The sequence below is a fragment of the Lepisma saccharinum genome, chromosome 12 (assembly GCF_977018435.1).
Source record: "Lepisma saccharinum chromosome 12, izLepSacc3.1, whole genome shotgun sequence".
NCBI classification, from domain to species: Eukaryota; Metazoa; Arthropoda; class Insecta; order Zygentoma; family Lepismatidae; genus Lepisma; species Lepisma saccharinum.
Genome location: NC_139240.1, coordinates 57,890,254 through 57,907,064, shown reverse-complemented (window position 1 = coordinate 57,907,064; position 16,811 = coordinate 57,890,254). Strand labels below are relative to the sequence as shown.

The window sequence follows — 16,811 nt, the reverse complement described above, 5'->3', positions numbered from 1 at the left end:
TAATTCTAATGAAAGTTCTTGTCCGGACATATTCTGATATAACTTTCTCGTGAATATCCTGGAATTTTTCCTTTAATATCTTGCACAACGAAGTCATAACGCTGGGAGCATTTGCATATCTTTCTCCGTGGAAAAGTGCAAATGCAATCTCAAACTGTTTTATGGTGTCCATCCATTGATCTGATGGAACTGTAAGCCCTCCACGAGATATAATGGCTATCCAATCACTGTCACTGGAACTTTCGTCAGGAATTGGAAATGTTGTGCCTGGCTTTCCCAAATGTTTGTTGATATGGCGACACTTGTGTGCGATATATCCACCAAGATAACGCAATGCATCCAAATTAACGTCTTGATCACATTGTAAAGTTGTCGAGTCTGCATGTAAGGTCTCATGTGAAAGTAAGTCTAGATCTACTGTAACCTGTAACGTGTTCTGAAAAGATGTTACATTTTTCTCATCAACAATTCCTATAAAAAGTTCATTAGTTATAAAATCTTTTAAGTTTTCTTCTTGATCTTCGGTAGTTTCTGCACATTCCTGGCGTTTTTCAGAAGCAGAAACTGGAGCACTTGTAGAGAGGGGAATGTCGTAAGCATTTCCTGTCATAATGAGCAACCGAATTCTATTGCGCACCTCGAAAGGTGACGGGCAATTATGAAAAATGCCAAGACCTCGGATTCGTGAAAACAAATTTTCTAAACAGTCCTGGTTCAGATGGGAGGTAAGAATATATGGTACGTTGAATGCTTTGACTTCTTCGAATAAACCAATCACAAATTTTATTGATATTAGGAAACCTTTTTGAAATGGAAGTATGCTACTTCTCTTTCCGACACGCAATTGTGAGCAAATTTCTGCAAACCTCTTTATGGTATTTTCTTGACTTTGGATATTAAGACCGTAACCACTACGCAATGGCGTTTTGTTGTCGTAAGGACGTCTAGAATTTAATACGTCGAAGGCATCATTTACTAGTTGGAAGAACTTTGCTTCACGGTCTTTGTGTAACACATGTTGTATGGCGCATGCTGTGTGGCGAGATAATAATCTTGCAGCCATTTTTACATTTTGACGGGCACGACCTTTCACATTTATGTGAGCATCTGTTATGTGATGAGTTACTGTCAGTTCTGATGCCTGGCGTTCCAGAAGTTCTTCTATGAGACTTCTCTTTATTACTGTACCACTGGGTAAAATAAATTCCTCGTCTAAAAAATGGTTTCGCAAAAGCTTTAGAAGATGGGGGACGTCGTAGAAAAACCACACCTTCCTGTTAGAGTCAACAGGGTTCGAAAAAAAAGTTTTCGATGTATCAATACACAATTCCTTCGCCACCTTGGCATTCTTTCCCCCCATATCACACGTGACTGCTACAATTTTCAAACCTGATTTCTCACATTCTTCGATAATATTTTGAAGCAATTTACTTGTCATGGTTATATCAAAATCATAATACACAGGTTGCTTCCACTGAACGCACAAACCTCTAAGCATGACTACTTGGACATTATTATGTGGTCCTAATATTTTATCATCACACGAATCGTAGCAGATGCGACAGTCAATATTCATTTCGTCAAACGAAAGTACAGTAAGGCGTTCCATGTCGCTAAAATCACTTGTTTTAGCTTTCAATAAACATAACACTTCATTTAAAACTCCAGGTCTGCATTTAAATGATTTAGTCCACTTTTGAAGAGTTGAACGTCCAGGAAGTGGAACGTTACGTTTTCTCAAAAATGAATATGATTTTGTTGAGAGAGCCCTCAAAGCTAATGCATTTGCAATGTCTTCTGAATTCCACCTCACTCGTTTCCCTTCATTTAACAAGCACTTAACCTGCCCTTTTGTAAAACACCTGGACAATATTTTGTATACTTCCTTATTCACTACCTTGTTTTTATAAGTCTTTGTCAATAGCACTTTCCGTGCATTCTTCACAGAACCTAAATATTTTGCTTTCTTTAAAGCTGCATCGTATTTCTTTAACGCCGTGTCTTTCGCTGAATTAATCTTCTTTAAACGTTCGATTTCAGATCTTAATTTGTTAATTTCCTCACGAGCTTCAGTAACTTCCTGTAACTTTATGATAGGTTGAGTATTAGTCATTTGACTGCATTTTAGTTTAATTGGTGAGAGTCCCTTTAGCTTCGACATTGCCCTGATTCTTATCTCTCTTGATTGAAGGCGCTGTCTTCTTGCTTCAACCTAAAAAAAGACAATATTGTAAGTATCACAATAATTGCTAAGTTCATGGTGGGTGAGAAATAACTCTCTATTAAAACTTAAATGAAGTCATAGTCATGCAAGGTGGTGCCCTTTCGTATTTTGCACGCACTGTTCGTGACTGACTCGACATCAAATTACCGGGACGTTGGCTGGGTTGTCGCGGTCCACATGAATGGCCAGCAAGAAGCCCTGACCTCACCCTACGTGACTTTTAAGTGTTGAAGTGGGCGAAGGAAGAAGTTTATAAAACAAAGCCAAAGACTTTGGATCAGTTGGAGAATTGCATTCGGCATGTTCTGGCACATGTGGAATTTTAACAATTGTGCCTATGTGAACTTCTAGCACTTGTAAAGTTGTGCCATTCTACTGTGCGACGTATAACTGGTTCCATTAAAATCGATCAATTAATATTATGGTTATTAAATATTTCTAATTATGAGTTATTTTTCACCCACTCTGTAGTTTATTAACACTTTCATACAGATGGTATGTATTTGTATGTTAGCTATTTTACGTTACTCTTCAGATTCTCCAAGTTGATTGCGATTAGGATGATTTTGTAATTGTGTTTTTGTTATTTAGCATCTCTTTCCTTCCATTTTGGCTAACGATGAGGATAAGTGGTGATTATATTAAATTGATGAAGAGACACTCACAAAGAACACTCATGCCCACGCTGGAACTTGAACTCTGGAACTTCGGTATAAAGATGGAAAAACCGGGTCTTCAGCGTGGCAGTCAGACGCCTAACCGACTGGACCACTGTGGCTCATTTGAGCTTATATAAAATAAATTCAATTCAATCCAGAAACACAAAGTATTAGATTTTGTATGGTGTCTTTAAATTATATATTTATTTATGCTATGATAAATATATATTGTAATGTGACTGACTCTTTACGTTTTTGGTGCTTGTTCGCCTTCCCATGACAATATATTGTGTTATAATATTATAATTAAAATATCATTGATAGAACTTTATTCGTTTTGATACGTATGCATTACAATGATTCGCTTCTTTAGCTATTATCTACAACCTCAATGTTTGACGAGAATGTTCAAAGGATGTGCAAGGGCAAAACGTCTGTTTTATAAGTCGTATATTAAATTTTCTCAACTAATTGTATAATACAAATTTGTCTACAAACGAGCACAATGTGAATACAAGTGTAAATTAAAATTAGTGTTGGCTATCCACGGGATAATCAAAGTATTTATTTCTCGGTGATGTTTGAGCTTCAAAGCTGAAAGGGTCTATATTACTCTCAATATTTAGTAAATAAATAACCAGAAACTGAGTTTTGATCGTGTAGTGGTTTTTAGAAGTTACACATGTGATGATGTGGAGGGCGTTTGGAGTAATGTGGAAATAAGTCTGAAGTTTGGAGAAACAAATTGAACCTCTTTAATTTGAATAATTTATGAAAAGTTAATTGTGCAACTCGTAAGTTGCTGCTGTCTAAGGCATTTTAAAAGCGTGGATAATAATAAGGCTGTTAAACATAACATTTCCAACCCAGTATTAAGACCAACACTAAGTATGTAACAATAAAATTGTAATGACCATTCTTGACCTATCTCACACGGGTAAGGGCAAAGAACCATTACACAATCTAAACTTAACTTTACATTGATTTGATTTATAGAAATGCATTACTTACAGATTCTTGTGATGTGCTTGGCATTCCGTGCCAATTAGGAACGTGCTGATTTGGAACTGCTTCGGCTCGAAGTTCTTTTTTCAAAGGCAACCTTAATAATTCATTTTTCAGGTCTCTTTTGTAATCTTCAGGTAAAAAGTGAACTGAACATACACGTGAATTGTTAACGTTAAACTTCTCTCTTCGTTTGCAACGATTCACCCATTCCTGCTGCAGCAACTTATTTTTTGGGAAGCAATGGTATTTTATTCCAGACGATTTCCTTCCATTATTTTTGCACGTGGCAACAGAACAGACAAGATGATTTGTACTCATTATACGGGCACTTCAAGAAAAGGTGCGTACACATAAAAATCAATACATTTATGGCAAGCTTCCGTAAACGCTAACGAAGTAAATTCCATTCTGTCCGCTTAATGACGTCATAGCGCGCACAGCATCATGGGAATAAATCTCGGAACCTCGGGAATGGCATACCTTATAAAGGTACCTTGTATTCTCTTATTGCTTTTAAGACAAGAACTAAAATGCTGAACTCCGTGCCACAACAAACATATGAGTGGAAAGCAACATTTCATTGGATGATGCGTAATGTAGTAGTTGGATGTAGTAAGCACCAAGGTTATTAGAAGTATAGGTTGGGCCAATCCGTTGTTTACTCGTAATGACGAAACGACGGTAAGAGGTGAATTTATCCATGAAATGAATTCCAAATCTATGCGCTAGTGTTGCACTATGCAGATAGGAAACCATGCCAGAAACTGAACACACGAAATCGAGTACACAAATGAGCATTTCCACCCATTTACATTTTGTGGCTTCAGACAAATTGAAAATAAATATAGATAGGTACTTATTGTTATGCGGGACAGAATATTTTTGATCGGAACGAGAATTTTTTTTAAATCCCGACATTCGGGACGGGAAATATTCGCAATTTCTAGTCAATTTAGTTCAGCACAAGATACATCTTCCAAGTACGTTGAACATAATATATACATTATATACGTTTTTCAAAAGGATTCTTCGGTCACCGAGCTTTGGATTCGTGTGGAAACGCTAACGTGAATCATGCTAATGCTAGAATCCGCAGTGCGGATTATGTACGTAATCTGAAAAGTCAACTTTTAGGTTTACATCGAAGAAAGATCCTTAAGCAAGATACCTTCGACTCCTTATTATGAGCAGGAATGTAGGGAGTATAATGCTGGTAAATACTTCGCCTACCATTTCTTTGCCATTGGTGTACAATTCTCTCTCGCTTTTCCCTACATATTCACATAAAGCAATAAAAATATAAACTGCTAACTTTTCATTCCATTTTGGTTATTTATTAAACGGTACGTGTTTGTATTTATATTTGATAAATTTACTTTGCTCTTCCGGCCATTTAAGTCAATTGAGATTACGAAGAAGTAATAAAATAGATGAATGGCCAATCACAGTTCCCCTTACTTACAAGAGCGATCACAAGAAAAAGAACCTTCCTCCTCTTCCGTTCAACTCGGACTATAAGAGAGCTGCTCCACTCTCCCCTCCCCTCCACACTGGAGTACGGTGCACAGGAGTCGCGAGTCTGCACAGGTTTCTTTGCTTGTGGCTCCACTAACTATAATAGTAATATAAAAATGTACACTCACCTCACTTAGTTATCCGGCAGTTTGTTTCTTTATACATCATATTTGGAGAAGATACAATTCAATCTATAGGTGTACACTGTATATAACACACCTTATTACTGACTTCCTTGACCCTGGATGTACAGGGACAAGGAAATGAGCATAATTTTCTCTTCGGAGAAGATGTTGAACCTAAACCAAAAATAACACAAATAATGAACTCGACAATGTAAATTGATGAGATTTAGTAAATCATTTGATGAAGTGAACTAATTCTGAGTGGACTAATCGCAAGCTCAGACCCTATTACTTCTTCATGGTATGTGACGTAAAGTTCCCGCCCAACCGTTTGACGGCGTTAGTGGTTATCGCATCTCCTTTTCCACAGCCTGTAGTACACATCCTCATCTAGACATTGTTCTTGTTCTGGTGTTTAATATCTGCATACAGCAACACTGTCGTTTTGTCATTTCACGTGACTTCACATTGAAGTGATGCATTCACTTGGCCGGTTACACGTCATCGCACGCAAAAACTTCAACCGTTACCATGGTTTTGGGCCAGGGCTGGTAAGCACATCGATTTTCACTGTCACGGTCAACTGGCTTTCCACACTGGTAATGTGTGTATTCCAGTACGGTTTATATTCATTCTTTATAAGTGCCGATATTTAAGTATTTCATAGAATTAAGATAATATATTATAATTCAATTACTAGTGGAACAAGATTATTCAGTTACATTTCAGCAGTTTTATAAACATATTGTGTGGACAGTGCGCGCAATTACATTCTTATATGAAAATAAGAGTAAACTATGTTTTTATACAATTTATTGTAAAATCACATTTTGTACGTACAACGCATGTTTCATTATGGAGCTTATTGATAAGCAATTTCGATATTCAATTCAACATTTTACAATTCATTTCTGGTTGTTCTCTTCAGTTAGAAATTTGCTGAAATCACTCTCACTTGACGAAATTGTAGTTTTGTAACTGAGATGTATTGTAAAAACCATGTTTAATTGGCTCTCAAAGTGTGCCTGTCTGGAATGTTGACCTCATATACTGGTTCACCACCTTCGGAAACCCAAACAGAACCAGTTGCACCGTTCTTAATGATATGGACTAATGCTTGGGCCACGTTCTCAGGCCTGGAAAATAAGAAATTTCTGTTTAGTGCATAAATGGCACAAATGTTAATAACAAGACATAAGTAATTTCAACTTGAAATCCGTGGCGGAGTGGTAAGCACAGGGCGCCACGACTCCAGGGGGACCCCGGGTTCTAATTCTGGCTTGGCCGTTCTTTGTGAGTAGATGCTTTCATCAATTTCATCATATCATCACTCATTCCCATCTTTTCGATTAGCTGCTGATTGATAAATTTTACTTTGCTTTTCTGCCACTTTTGGCTAATCGCGAAAATGAGTATGATGAAATGAATGGACAATCACAACATCAACGCCTCAAGGCTCGTAAGGTCGATCAGTTGCTTCTTTAATATATACGAGGGCTGCATACTTTTCGTCTGATGAATTTATGATGACTGGATAAGAATGATTTTTCTATTGTGTTGCATAGTTAAGAAATGGTACACTATATGCCTTCAGTTTTCTTTGAAGGTGATAAAAACAACATTTTGTGATGAGGAAATCACTTATGAGCCACTGCGAAGGCTTTTGCACCCATCTGCCTGCGAACTGAGTCCATTGTCCAACTTGCTGGTGTGGTAACCATGCACAGGGATATTGAATTTTCATTTGCAGAGAAATTTCTGTAAGTTTTTGGCTAACAGAGCAAAAAACACTCCTCTTTACTGGTGCAAGTGTGTAGAGGAGGCGCCATCTTTAAAATAATAAAAATGACGTCTTGAAGCTCACTTGATCAGTGTTGCAGCCTTTAGGTCGTTTTGTAAATACCACTTGATACCTCATGAAAATTTGAGCTGTACAGGGTGTATCATAAGTAATAGCGCAAACTGACACAGTTGAAAGTACACGATAATAGAAGTAAAAAAGCCTCAGTAAACATGGGTCCGCAAACGAGCCGTGTTCGAGATATTTGCGAATGTGTGGTTACAAGCCGCCACTGACTTCATTGTTTGTAATCGTCGTCCTAGTTGGTAAAATGCTAATAATGTGTGCGAATGTGTGGTTACAAGCCGTCACTGATTGCATTTTGTAAACACCGAGTGCTTTACTCCTTGCGCGTTTCGAGGTTTGCTCTTTGTTTACAAAACAGAACATTTCCGAGAGGTGGCGTTGTAATCAAACAGGATGGATACAATCAGTACAGAGAATTGTACTTGATGACCAATTTCAAAATGAACCGGGGGTGTTCGAAAGAATGAAACTCAATGCGGAATCGCGTACAGTATTGCATCCAGATGCAAGGACGACATTTTGAACACCTCCTTTAACAGGTACGAGTGTACAGTAATTGTAACATGTAACATACTAACGTTTGTTATAGTAAGTACGTAGTATATTCAATAAAAGCAATGAGATCTCCAATGACTTTTCTTACTGTATTATTAGCATTTTACCAACTAGGACGACGTTTACAAAGAATGAAGTCAGTGGCGGCTTGTAACCACACATTTGCTCGAAAACGGCTAGTTTGCGGACCTATGTTCACTTAGTTATGACTCGTTCATATACTCACTTTTGTGCAGGAAGAGCAGCTAGATCCTTGCCAGAGATTTCGCTTGTCTCTTGACTCAGCTGACGTGTGTGGGCTTCAGATATAAGCGTTGTGTCTGTGACTCCGGGGCACAGGGTGAGTACTCTGATTCCGGTTTTCTCCAAGTGGTATGGGTCCTGGAATAAATAGGATCACAAAGTTGTAGCATTGAAATTGAGACTGCCTAATGGAAGAAGACAATCGTTTGTTTCCACAACAAAAAGCAATTTTCAGTCTGCAGATGATGTTTCATATGAGCAAATATGTTTATCCGGAAATGATAAAGGATTCATCCGAATCATAGTAAAAATGTGTCATTGATGATTGACTAATTCAATAAAGTATTTTTAGAAGTGTTATCCTCAGTATAACTATGATCTCAATTAACGAATGTTGACATTATTAATACTAACAATGCCGACCTACGTGGCGGAGTGGTTAGCACACCAGGGTCCCAGGTTCGAAACCCGGCATGGGTGTTCTTTGTGAGTGTCGCTTCATCAATTTCACCATATCATCACTCATCGTCATTGTCGGGGTTAGAAAGAAGCGGCAGAAAAAGCGAAGATAAATAAAAAGAATCAAAATACATTGTTAAAAAAGGTATCCCCGATGGCGCCGTCGCCTTGTAGTCAAGGGGTCCCGGGTTCGATACCCTGTCGAGGCACATAGTGGTTCGGATCCCACGTTAAACTGTAGGTCCAGTCAAAATTAGCCTTACTGTGCATAAAGTGGACTTAAAACACCAACTTAACTAACTAACTAACATTGTTAAAAAGAAATGAAACGCCAAATTACTCTCTGACATGTGCTTGTTACATAGGCCTTGTAATCAAGGGGTCCCGGGTTCGCTACGCGGTGGAGGCACATAGTATTGGTTCGGATCCCACTTTAAACTGTAGGTCCGGTCCCGATTAGCCTTACTGTGCATAAAGTGGACTTAAAACACCAACTCAATCAATCATAGGTATGTCTTCAAGTAGCATGGTTACTCAATATTACACGTTCACAGTACAACAGGAAATGATTGATCGATTGGGTTTATTTTACTTTGCTTTTTTGCCACTTTTGGATAATCGCGAAGATGAGAACGAGTGAGGATAGGATGCAATTCATGAAGGCGCACTCGCCACGGACTCCCATTCCCAGGTCGAGATTCGAACACGGGACCACTGGCCTCCTAGCACGCTGTGCTAACCACTCGACCACGAAGGCCGGCAGGATATATTAATTTAAACATTTTAAAAAGTACAAAATATTTTCAAAATCTAGCAGTAATGTTTTCACAAAATGGGAACGAATTTCTCTTCTAAAAATATTGATTTGAATTTCTCTTAATGTATTTTGTTTGTTATTTTAACATGGCATAACCAAACCTTAACATGTTATGGATAGCATTCATATTATTTACTCCTTTCATTTTCAAATTTGTCTCATTTCTGGTTGGTCACTGAATTCACTATCAAAATTAAACTAATTTTGAAACATAATTAATCTTTGTGCATGGAATTAAGTGTTTATTAAATGAACAAACTTATTTATATTTGGTTCAGATATTTCCATAACGCAAAACAGTTACAATTGCTCGTTATATATGAAGGGTTCGTGGGTAAAACATGTTGATATTTTGGTCATTGGGATTAGAAACTATACTGTCGATAAATTGTTTTCGTGTTATGTTTACCAAATTCAGAATCATTGTAAATTGTATGCGAAAATTGAAGGATGGCTCTTTTTACTATGTAACTCAATGATGATCAAAATGTCACTTAACCATGTTTTACTCCCGCCCCTTCAATGAGCTGGTTACCTTTAGAACATAGCTAAAACGAGCTTAAATATCTGTACAGTAATGTGGAATTTATAATTCTTTATTGCAAGTGAATCAAGAGGAGTAGTCAGTCTACTTACTGCCTTTTCTTGACGAAGATACTACATCGAAAGAGAAGCAACATGGCGTTTATATTCCAGCAAGATGGAGGGCATCCAATTCCCAAGGCAAAATAGGTGAGTTGTAGCAAAAGTTCTCTTTCACTCTATTAAGTGTGCCTTTATCTAAGCAATAGTGTACTGCAAAAGCTGACATTTCGAATTTTCTTATTTGCTTGTATACCAATTGTATATTCCGATGTAATCAAGGGGTCCCGGGTTCGATACTCGGTGGGGGGGCTCATAGTGTTTCGGATCCCACTTTAAATTGTAGGTCCAGTCCACTGTGCATACAGTGGACTTAAAACACCAACTCAATCAATCAATCTGTCTGATGTCTGCTGTGCAAAATACGCTAACAGTACTAAACCTATTCACATGTTGATTTCTGCTATTAGATTCATAAGTGAGCAGGTTAGAAAGGTTGCGTGTATCTCCAAGTTGCTATAGCTAGCCACTCGTATATTAAGTACTTCTATTTAATATCAATCCCGTGTAGATGTCAGCACTTGAACCTTTAGAATAACAATGTGATGTCTGGCCAAGTAATAATGTCTAAATGAAGGCTACAAGACTTCAACAAACTAATATTCGAAGTTGAGTTCTGATCTAGAAAATTCCTTGAAACACATTAAAAAACTCGGATGAATCTTCGGCCGTGTCTTGTTATTATTGCTGTTTTTTTTTAAATTAAGACTTATGTTACATCAACATCGTACTTTATTGTACTTTAGTACAACAACAGGAACTACAACATTACAAGACCGTTCACTGCTGGCCACCTTCGTATTTACAGTGGTGCCAGTATCTTCTTTCTAAAAGTCACTGTTCGCTACACATATATTACAAGCCGACGCCAGCGAAGACTTTTGTCCTCTCTTTTTGAAACGCACCGCTGTGATATTGCAAATTTGGAAAAAATACACGTGCTTAGAATTACTTCTAGAATCTAGAACATTCACGTGAATTATGGTGTGGTTTGCTTGCGCTTAAATCTAGATATTCGCAATGGATTCAGAGGCTTACGTAGGCACGATATTATTGACCGTTTCCAAGTCGCACTGTTGCAAGAGTGATCATTCTATACTCTATCCCAGGAAACTCTGGAGCAAACGAACGAAAACTAGTCACTGCGCTAGCTCGACCAATAAACGCGTGAAAGCGGAAAGTGAGTGCATGAAGAGGAATGCGGGGCTGCAGCTGTTAGCAGAATCGAGTACTGCTTCGCTCCGCCCACTCGCTTGCTCACCTTCTCTGCCTTTATGCGCGGCCTTGCTCCACATATCCCCGGGACAGAGTATAGAAAGAGAACATCCGTGCAAAATACATACTCCGTATGATCGACTAAGTCCCACGACTCCGTGCTTGACTGCTGCGTAGACTGGAGCTCCTCGGAATGGCTGAAGTCCCAGGATGGATGCAATGTTGACAATGGTACCTCCTTTGCCACCTTGCTTCTTGTCCATGTGCTTGAAAGCCAGGATAGTGCCACGTGCCACTGCAGTCTGCAAAAGAAGTACATAGTTGAGAGACTGAATGGGGAGGCTTGCTATACATCCCGGATTTTCCGGTGCCAGTGTCCCGTAAAGTTTCTTCCGGTCGCGCTAATGTTCCGGAATCGGGTGGGAAAGCAGAAATGATTGAGACTATACTTTCATTAACAAAATTTCTATTTAAAAGCGTGAACGTATTTTAAAAATGCTTGCACAAAACAGTCTAACTGTACATTGAAGAGCTCCCTCTGAATAAAACAACAGTTAAAGAGCTACAAGTATGTGCTGTAGAGATCTTTGACTTTATGACTTCAATACACTGGCCGACAACATTTAGTAATAATTGTGTTTTTATTTCCTTCTGTTTGCAATGCTGAATGTCATTCTCTTCCATTGCATAGTTTTCTTTATTTACTAATTGCATTTCTATACATTGACTATTATGTAAGATACAAAATAGTTTTTTATGTGTCATCTAAACAAAGGCTACAAGATTGCGTTTTCATTTTCTTTGGCATTGTTGAAAATCATTTGTGAAATACCGTATAGCATATTTGGAACCCTACGGTAGTTTCAACTTGTACATATATACTACTTTGTCGAGTCCCTCCCCCCTGTCCCCTCAGGTTTCCGGTTATCTGCGTTCCTTTCAGCTGAAAAAAACTTGCGGGCGATAGTTAAAAACAAGAAATCCCTTCCTGTGAGGGAAGGTGGGTTAAGCCTTCGCTGTATAAGAGATTCATACAAACATTCCAAAATAAGCATTGAGGAGGATTGATATTTACCAGGTCGATTGCTATTTCCAATTCCCACAGTTTGTCATTCAATATGCCAGCATTGTTCACCAAGATGTCAGGTTTTCCAAAGACCTTTTCAGTTTCTTGAAACAGAGCTGAAAGAAAAAAACAAGACAGTTATGTTTCCTGGCAGTTTGTTCTGGTTTTCTTTAGCAATATTTTCAGTACCTTGTTCTTAATGACAATGCAGAAGTTGTCACTTGACAAGAAAAGGATACGAAAATATAATGAGTAGAAGTGAGAAAAATAGATGGAAAAGGTCAATTTTCGTGGGCAATAAAACTAAAACATTCTGTTTTTATCTGGCTTTAAATTTTGGCGTGCGACACCCTAAACCTAAGGGAACACGAAAGTGCTTGCATTGTTATCAGCTCAAGAATGACATGGACAATAGCGGTTCTTCCTTCCTTTCTACAGCTTCAGATGTAGCGATTGTCCTCTGTAACCAATACGAAGATGATTTATCCTCCGAATTCCTGATCAAGTTCTAAGTTTCAGGAATGTGCTTAAATCTGAAATCACCTCAATAACATACATAAGTGCTTTGGCAAAGATTCTTCTCCTTGAGAACTCCACACTATGTCACGTGCCAGTTCCGACGACACAATGAAAAATGCAAGGAAGAACTGTTTCCCGAGAGCAACGATAGATGGCAGCGCGTCACATAAAGAAGAGCAGAGCTCATTGTAGAAACTAGGAGCGGAGAAGAGCGATTATACAGGGTGTTTCTAAAGGTCGTTTACAACGCTTGGGGGGTGATTCCTCACACGAAAACAAGCAAGAAGTGTGAGTAACATTTTTACGACTGAGGCTTCGTTTCCGATATAGGAGCCTCGCAAAAGGTGACAAAGTGAACGTCACACTTAACTAGGACGAATACTATCACAGATAGAGAGGCGGTTCCAAGGGAATCATAAGGAATCGTATGTGCTCAGTCCGGAAGTCACTATGAAGAGTTCACTGCACGCATGCGCAATGGAGTCCTCAAAGGAATTGGGGATTTCCAGCAAGAACAATGCATGGAAAGGGTATGTAACGCAGCAAGAAGGACCGTGACAATGAGAAATGCGTTAAAGACAACACATTCCGACCTCAAACATCAAAACATGAGCACGGAACACAAAATCCGAAAAGTTGAGCACGGTTGCATACCCCAGTTACACGCGAGGAATGAACGAATCATGTCATGTGACATACGAGAGACACATTACTCCACCAGGAGGAGGAAAAGAAAAACACAATATCAGATGATTGCGACAACGTGTATTTTTACACGCGACAACTACGTAATACCCCCTCCCCACACGCACAACAAACAACAAATGGTACAATGTCTTACGCACAGACACTGTACACCAACTGAAGATGTCACTTTCAGTCGTCCCAGACGTGTTGCAGGTGCTGGGATATGATCAGCAGTTCGCTCTAGGTTGTCATACGCATTGAAAAGTACTAGTATGTTGTATTGAAAGAAGTTGACGTGGTGGGGTGGGCAAGTCAAATATCGCAACAATTGGTCTGTGATGTTCGTACGGTGATACGGCCAATTTGTGCAGTGTGTCAGTGTTAAACAAAAACGATACTTTGTAGTTCCAGCTCCATATTACGCAGATTGCTGCGTATACGACCCAGAAGCTAGCAGACATGCATCTTATGTATGGGGAGGCACGTGGTAATAGCCGTGAGGCGAGGCGTCTTTATGGAGAACGCTTTCCACATAGACGTTTACCGTCTCACGCCTTCTTTCAGGTAGTGGGCAGTCGACTGCGTGAAACAGGGTCAGTGTTACCACCGCGGCAAGAAGTTGGAAGACCCCGAAGTGTACGCACACGTCAATTTGCAGAAGATGTGTTAACAGCGGTAGCAGAACATTCTGGCACTCGCTCGGGCACGAGACACGTCTCATGTGAATGTTTGGCGAGTGTTGTCAGAGGAAGGAATGCACCCTTTTAAACTGCAGAAAGTACAAGAACTGTTACCTCGTGCATAAGCTGGACACAAACCCTCACTTCGGGGCAAAGGTATTGTGGACAGATGAAGCCATTTTCACCGGGATGGATGTCTTCATTAGTAGAAACAGTCATGTCTGGGACTTTGACAACCCACATGCACTTTTTGTGGCCCATCACCAGCACAAGTTTTCAGTGAATGTGTGATGCGGGATAGTACATGATCATTTAATTGAACCATACATTCTCCCTGTTCGCCTGAATGGTCGCACGTATCAGGCATTTCTTAGTGAGGTTCTGCCGAAACTGTTGGAGACCGTACCTTTGCCACTGCGGCAAGAAATGTGGTACCAACACGAAGGGGCACCAGCTCGTTTCGATCATAATGTAGTACATTTCCTGCATGATGTGTTTCGCAATAGGTTCATTGGTAGGAATGAGCCTGTGCCTTGCCCACCGAGGTCACCAGATCTCAACCCTCTCCATTTTTCTTCTGGGGAGAAATGAAAACCCTCGTATACGACACACCTGTCACATCAGCTGAGGATCTCGTTGCTCTCATCAACGTCGCCGCCGCGACGGTAGCAGATGCACCTGGCTTGTTTGCTCGTACTCGACAATCCTTGATTCGTCGCTGTCATCTCTGCGTAGAAGTGAACGACAGACATTTTGAAAACCGACTGTGATTATCGCCCTCGGCAAATCCCAGTGAGAACACTCTTGGTATTGTTCCCCACCCCCTTTGTGTGGTGAAAGTGACATCTTCAGTTGGTGTACAGTGTCTGTGCGTAAGACATTGTACCATTTGTTGTTTGTTGTGCGTGTGGGGAGGGGGTATTACGTAGTTGTCGCGTGTAAAAATACACGTTGTCGCAATCATCTGATATTGTGTTTTTCTTTTCCTCCTCCTGGTGGAGTAATGTGTCTCTCGTATGTCACATGACATGATTCGTTCATTCCTCGCGTGTAACTGGGGTATGCAACCGTGCTCAACTTTTCGGATTTTGTGTTCCGTGCTCATGTTTTGATGTTTGAGGTCGGAATGTGTTGTCTTTAACGCATTTCTCATTGTCACGGTCCTTCTTGCTGCGTTACATACCCTTTCCATGCATTGTTCTTGCTGGAAATCCCCAATTCCTTTGAGGACTCCATTGCGCATGCGTGCAGTGAACTCTTCATAGTGACTTCCGGACTGAGCACATACGATTCCTTTATGATTCCCTTGGAACCGCCTCTCTATCTGTGATAGTATTCGTCCTAGTTAAGTGTGACGTTCACTTTGTCACCTTTTGCGAGGCTCCTATATCGGAAACGAAGCCTCAGTCGTAAAAATGTTACTCACACTTTTTGCTTGTTTTCGTGTGAGGAATCACCTCCCAAGCGTTGTAAACGATCTTTAGAAACACCCTGTATATATTATAGTAAATGCAAAATATATAAAGGAAGAGTATAAAAATTATAGAAGAAGTGAATAAAATGTTGTATATAGCCAATTAAGATAATTAAGAACATGCTCGTATATGAAACAATTAGGAAAGCTAATAAGTGAGCAAATGATTCAGAAATGTATCTCCTTTCTGATCCTAGTGATCAAAATTTGATTTAATACCTCTGACAAGGAGAACATCGTCAGCTTTTGTGTTTGTCCGTCCCTCGGTGGCGCTGTGTCAAATTAGACGCCCCGGAGCATTTACGGTTACGCTTCTTATTAGACGCACTGGGCCATAGGCAGCGCTTGCTGTTAGGGATCCTGGGCTATTCCCCTTTGGGTCGTTACATAGGAGGTGGCGCTACTGTCAGTTTTGACGCCCCTAATCTTTCTATAAGTATAGCTTATGTCGTTTGTATAGTGCCAAAGAAGCGGGGAAAGCGAGCGCATATATGTAATAAATAAGATTAAAGGAAAGACAATACATTAGAAGAAAGAAAAGAAGAATAAGCCTTTTCCAAAAATAGAAAGAAGAAGATTTCCTTTCAATTATACATACATACCTATATAAGAATATAACCGACGTAAATTTGGAATCAGCATATATATATATATATATATATATATATATATATATATCAATGTATATACAAGCTTCGCTATATTTTTTCTCTGTATTGTGTACAGTTTTCAGAATATAGATCCGCATTTAACTATATCCTCTTGGCTATAAAACACTTTCTTATTTGGAATTCTCGAATAAAGAACCTATCCCCTGAGATTAAGATATCTGTAGCCGTGGTATAAGTTTATTTTAAGAAGTGCACTAGAGGATGTTGCAACTAGCTTCCAGTGTCCTGTACCGCCTTCTCTTTGTTTCTTACTCTTCCAGTAACGGTCACTACAGAAGAACTATCTTTCTCAAAATTGGAATTTTCGAAGAACCACTGGAAGATAGTGTACAGTAATAGCTTATGATTGAGGCCAAATTTAGCGGACTCAGTATTCTCACTGTTG

At 39.4% G+C, this 16,811-nt stretch overlaps 1 protein-coding gene and 1 long non-coding RNA gene across 3 annotated transcripts in view; one reads left to right on the top strand and one right to left on the bottom strand.

The window, feature by feature from the left end:
• The window catches only part of LOC145996129 (uncharacterized), a 98,951-nt gene that overhangs the window by 8,480 nt on the left and 73,660 nt on the right, over positions 1-16,811 (top strand). For both annotated transcript variants that reach the window (XR_014442752.1, XR_014442751.1), the window contains exon 2: positions 10,079-10,204. This is a non-coding gene — a long non-coding RNA (uncharacterized LOC145996129). The remainder of the gene's footprint in view (positions 1-10,078; positions 10,205-16,811) is intronic.
• The window catches only part of LOC145996127 (15-hydroxyprostaglandin dehydrogenase [NAD(+)]-like), a 44,753-nt gene continuing 34,271 nt past the window's right edge, over positions 6,330-16,811 (bottom strand). Inside the window, exons 4-7 of the mRNA XM_083132434.1 lie at positions 12,405-12,511; positions 11,458-11,631; positions 8,180-8,334; positions 6,330-6,667 (exon numbers count right to left, since the gene is read on the bottom strand). Of these exons, the coding sequence (XP_082988560.1) occupies positions 6,535-6,667; positions 8,180-8,334; positions 11,458-11,631; positions 12,405-12,511 (569 nt within the window). The 3' untranslated portion in view covers positions 6,330-6,534. The remainder of the gene's footprint in view (positions 6,668-8,179; positions 8,335-11,457; positions 11,632-12,404; positions 12,512-16,811) is intronic.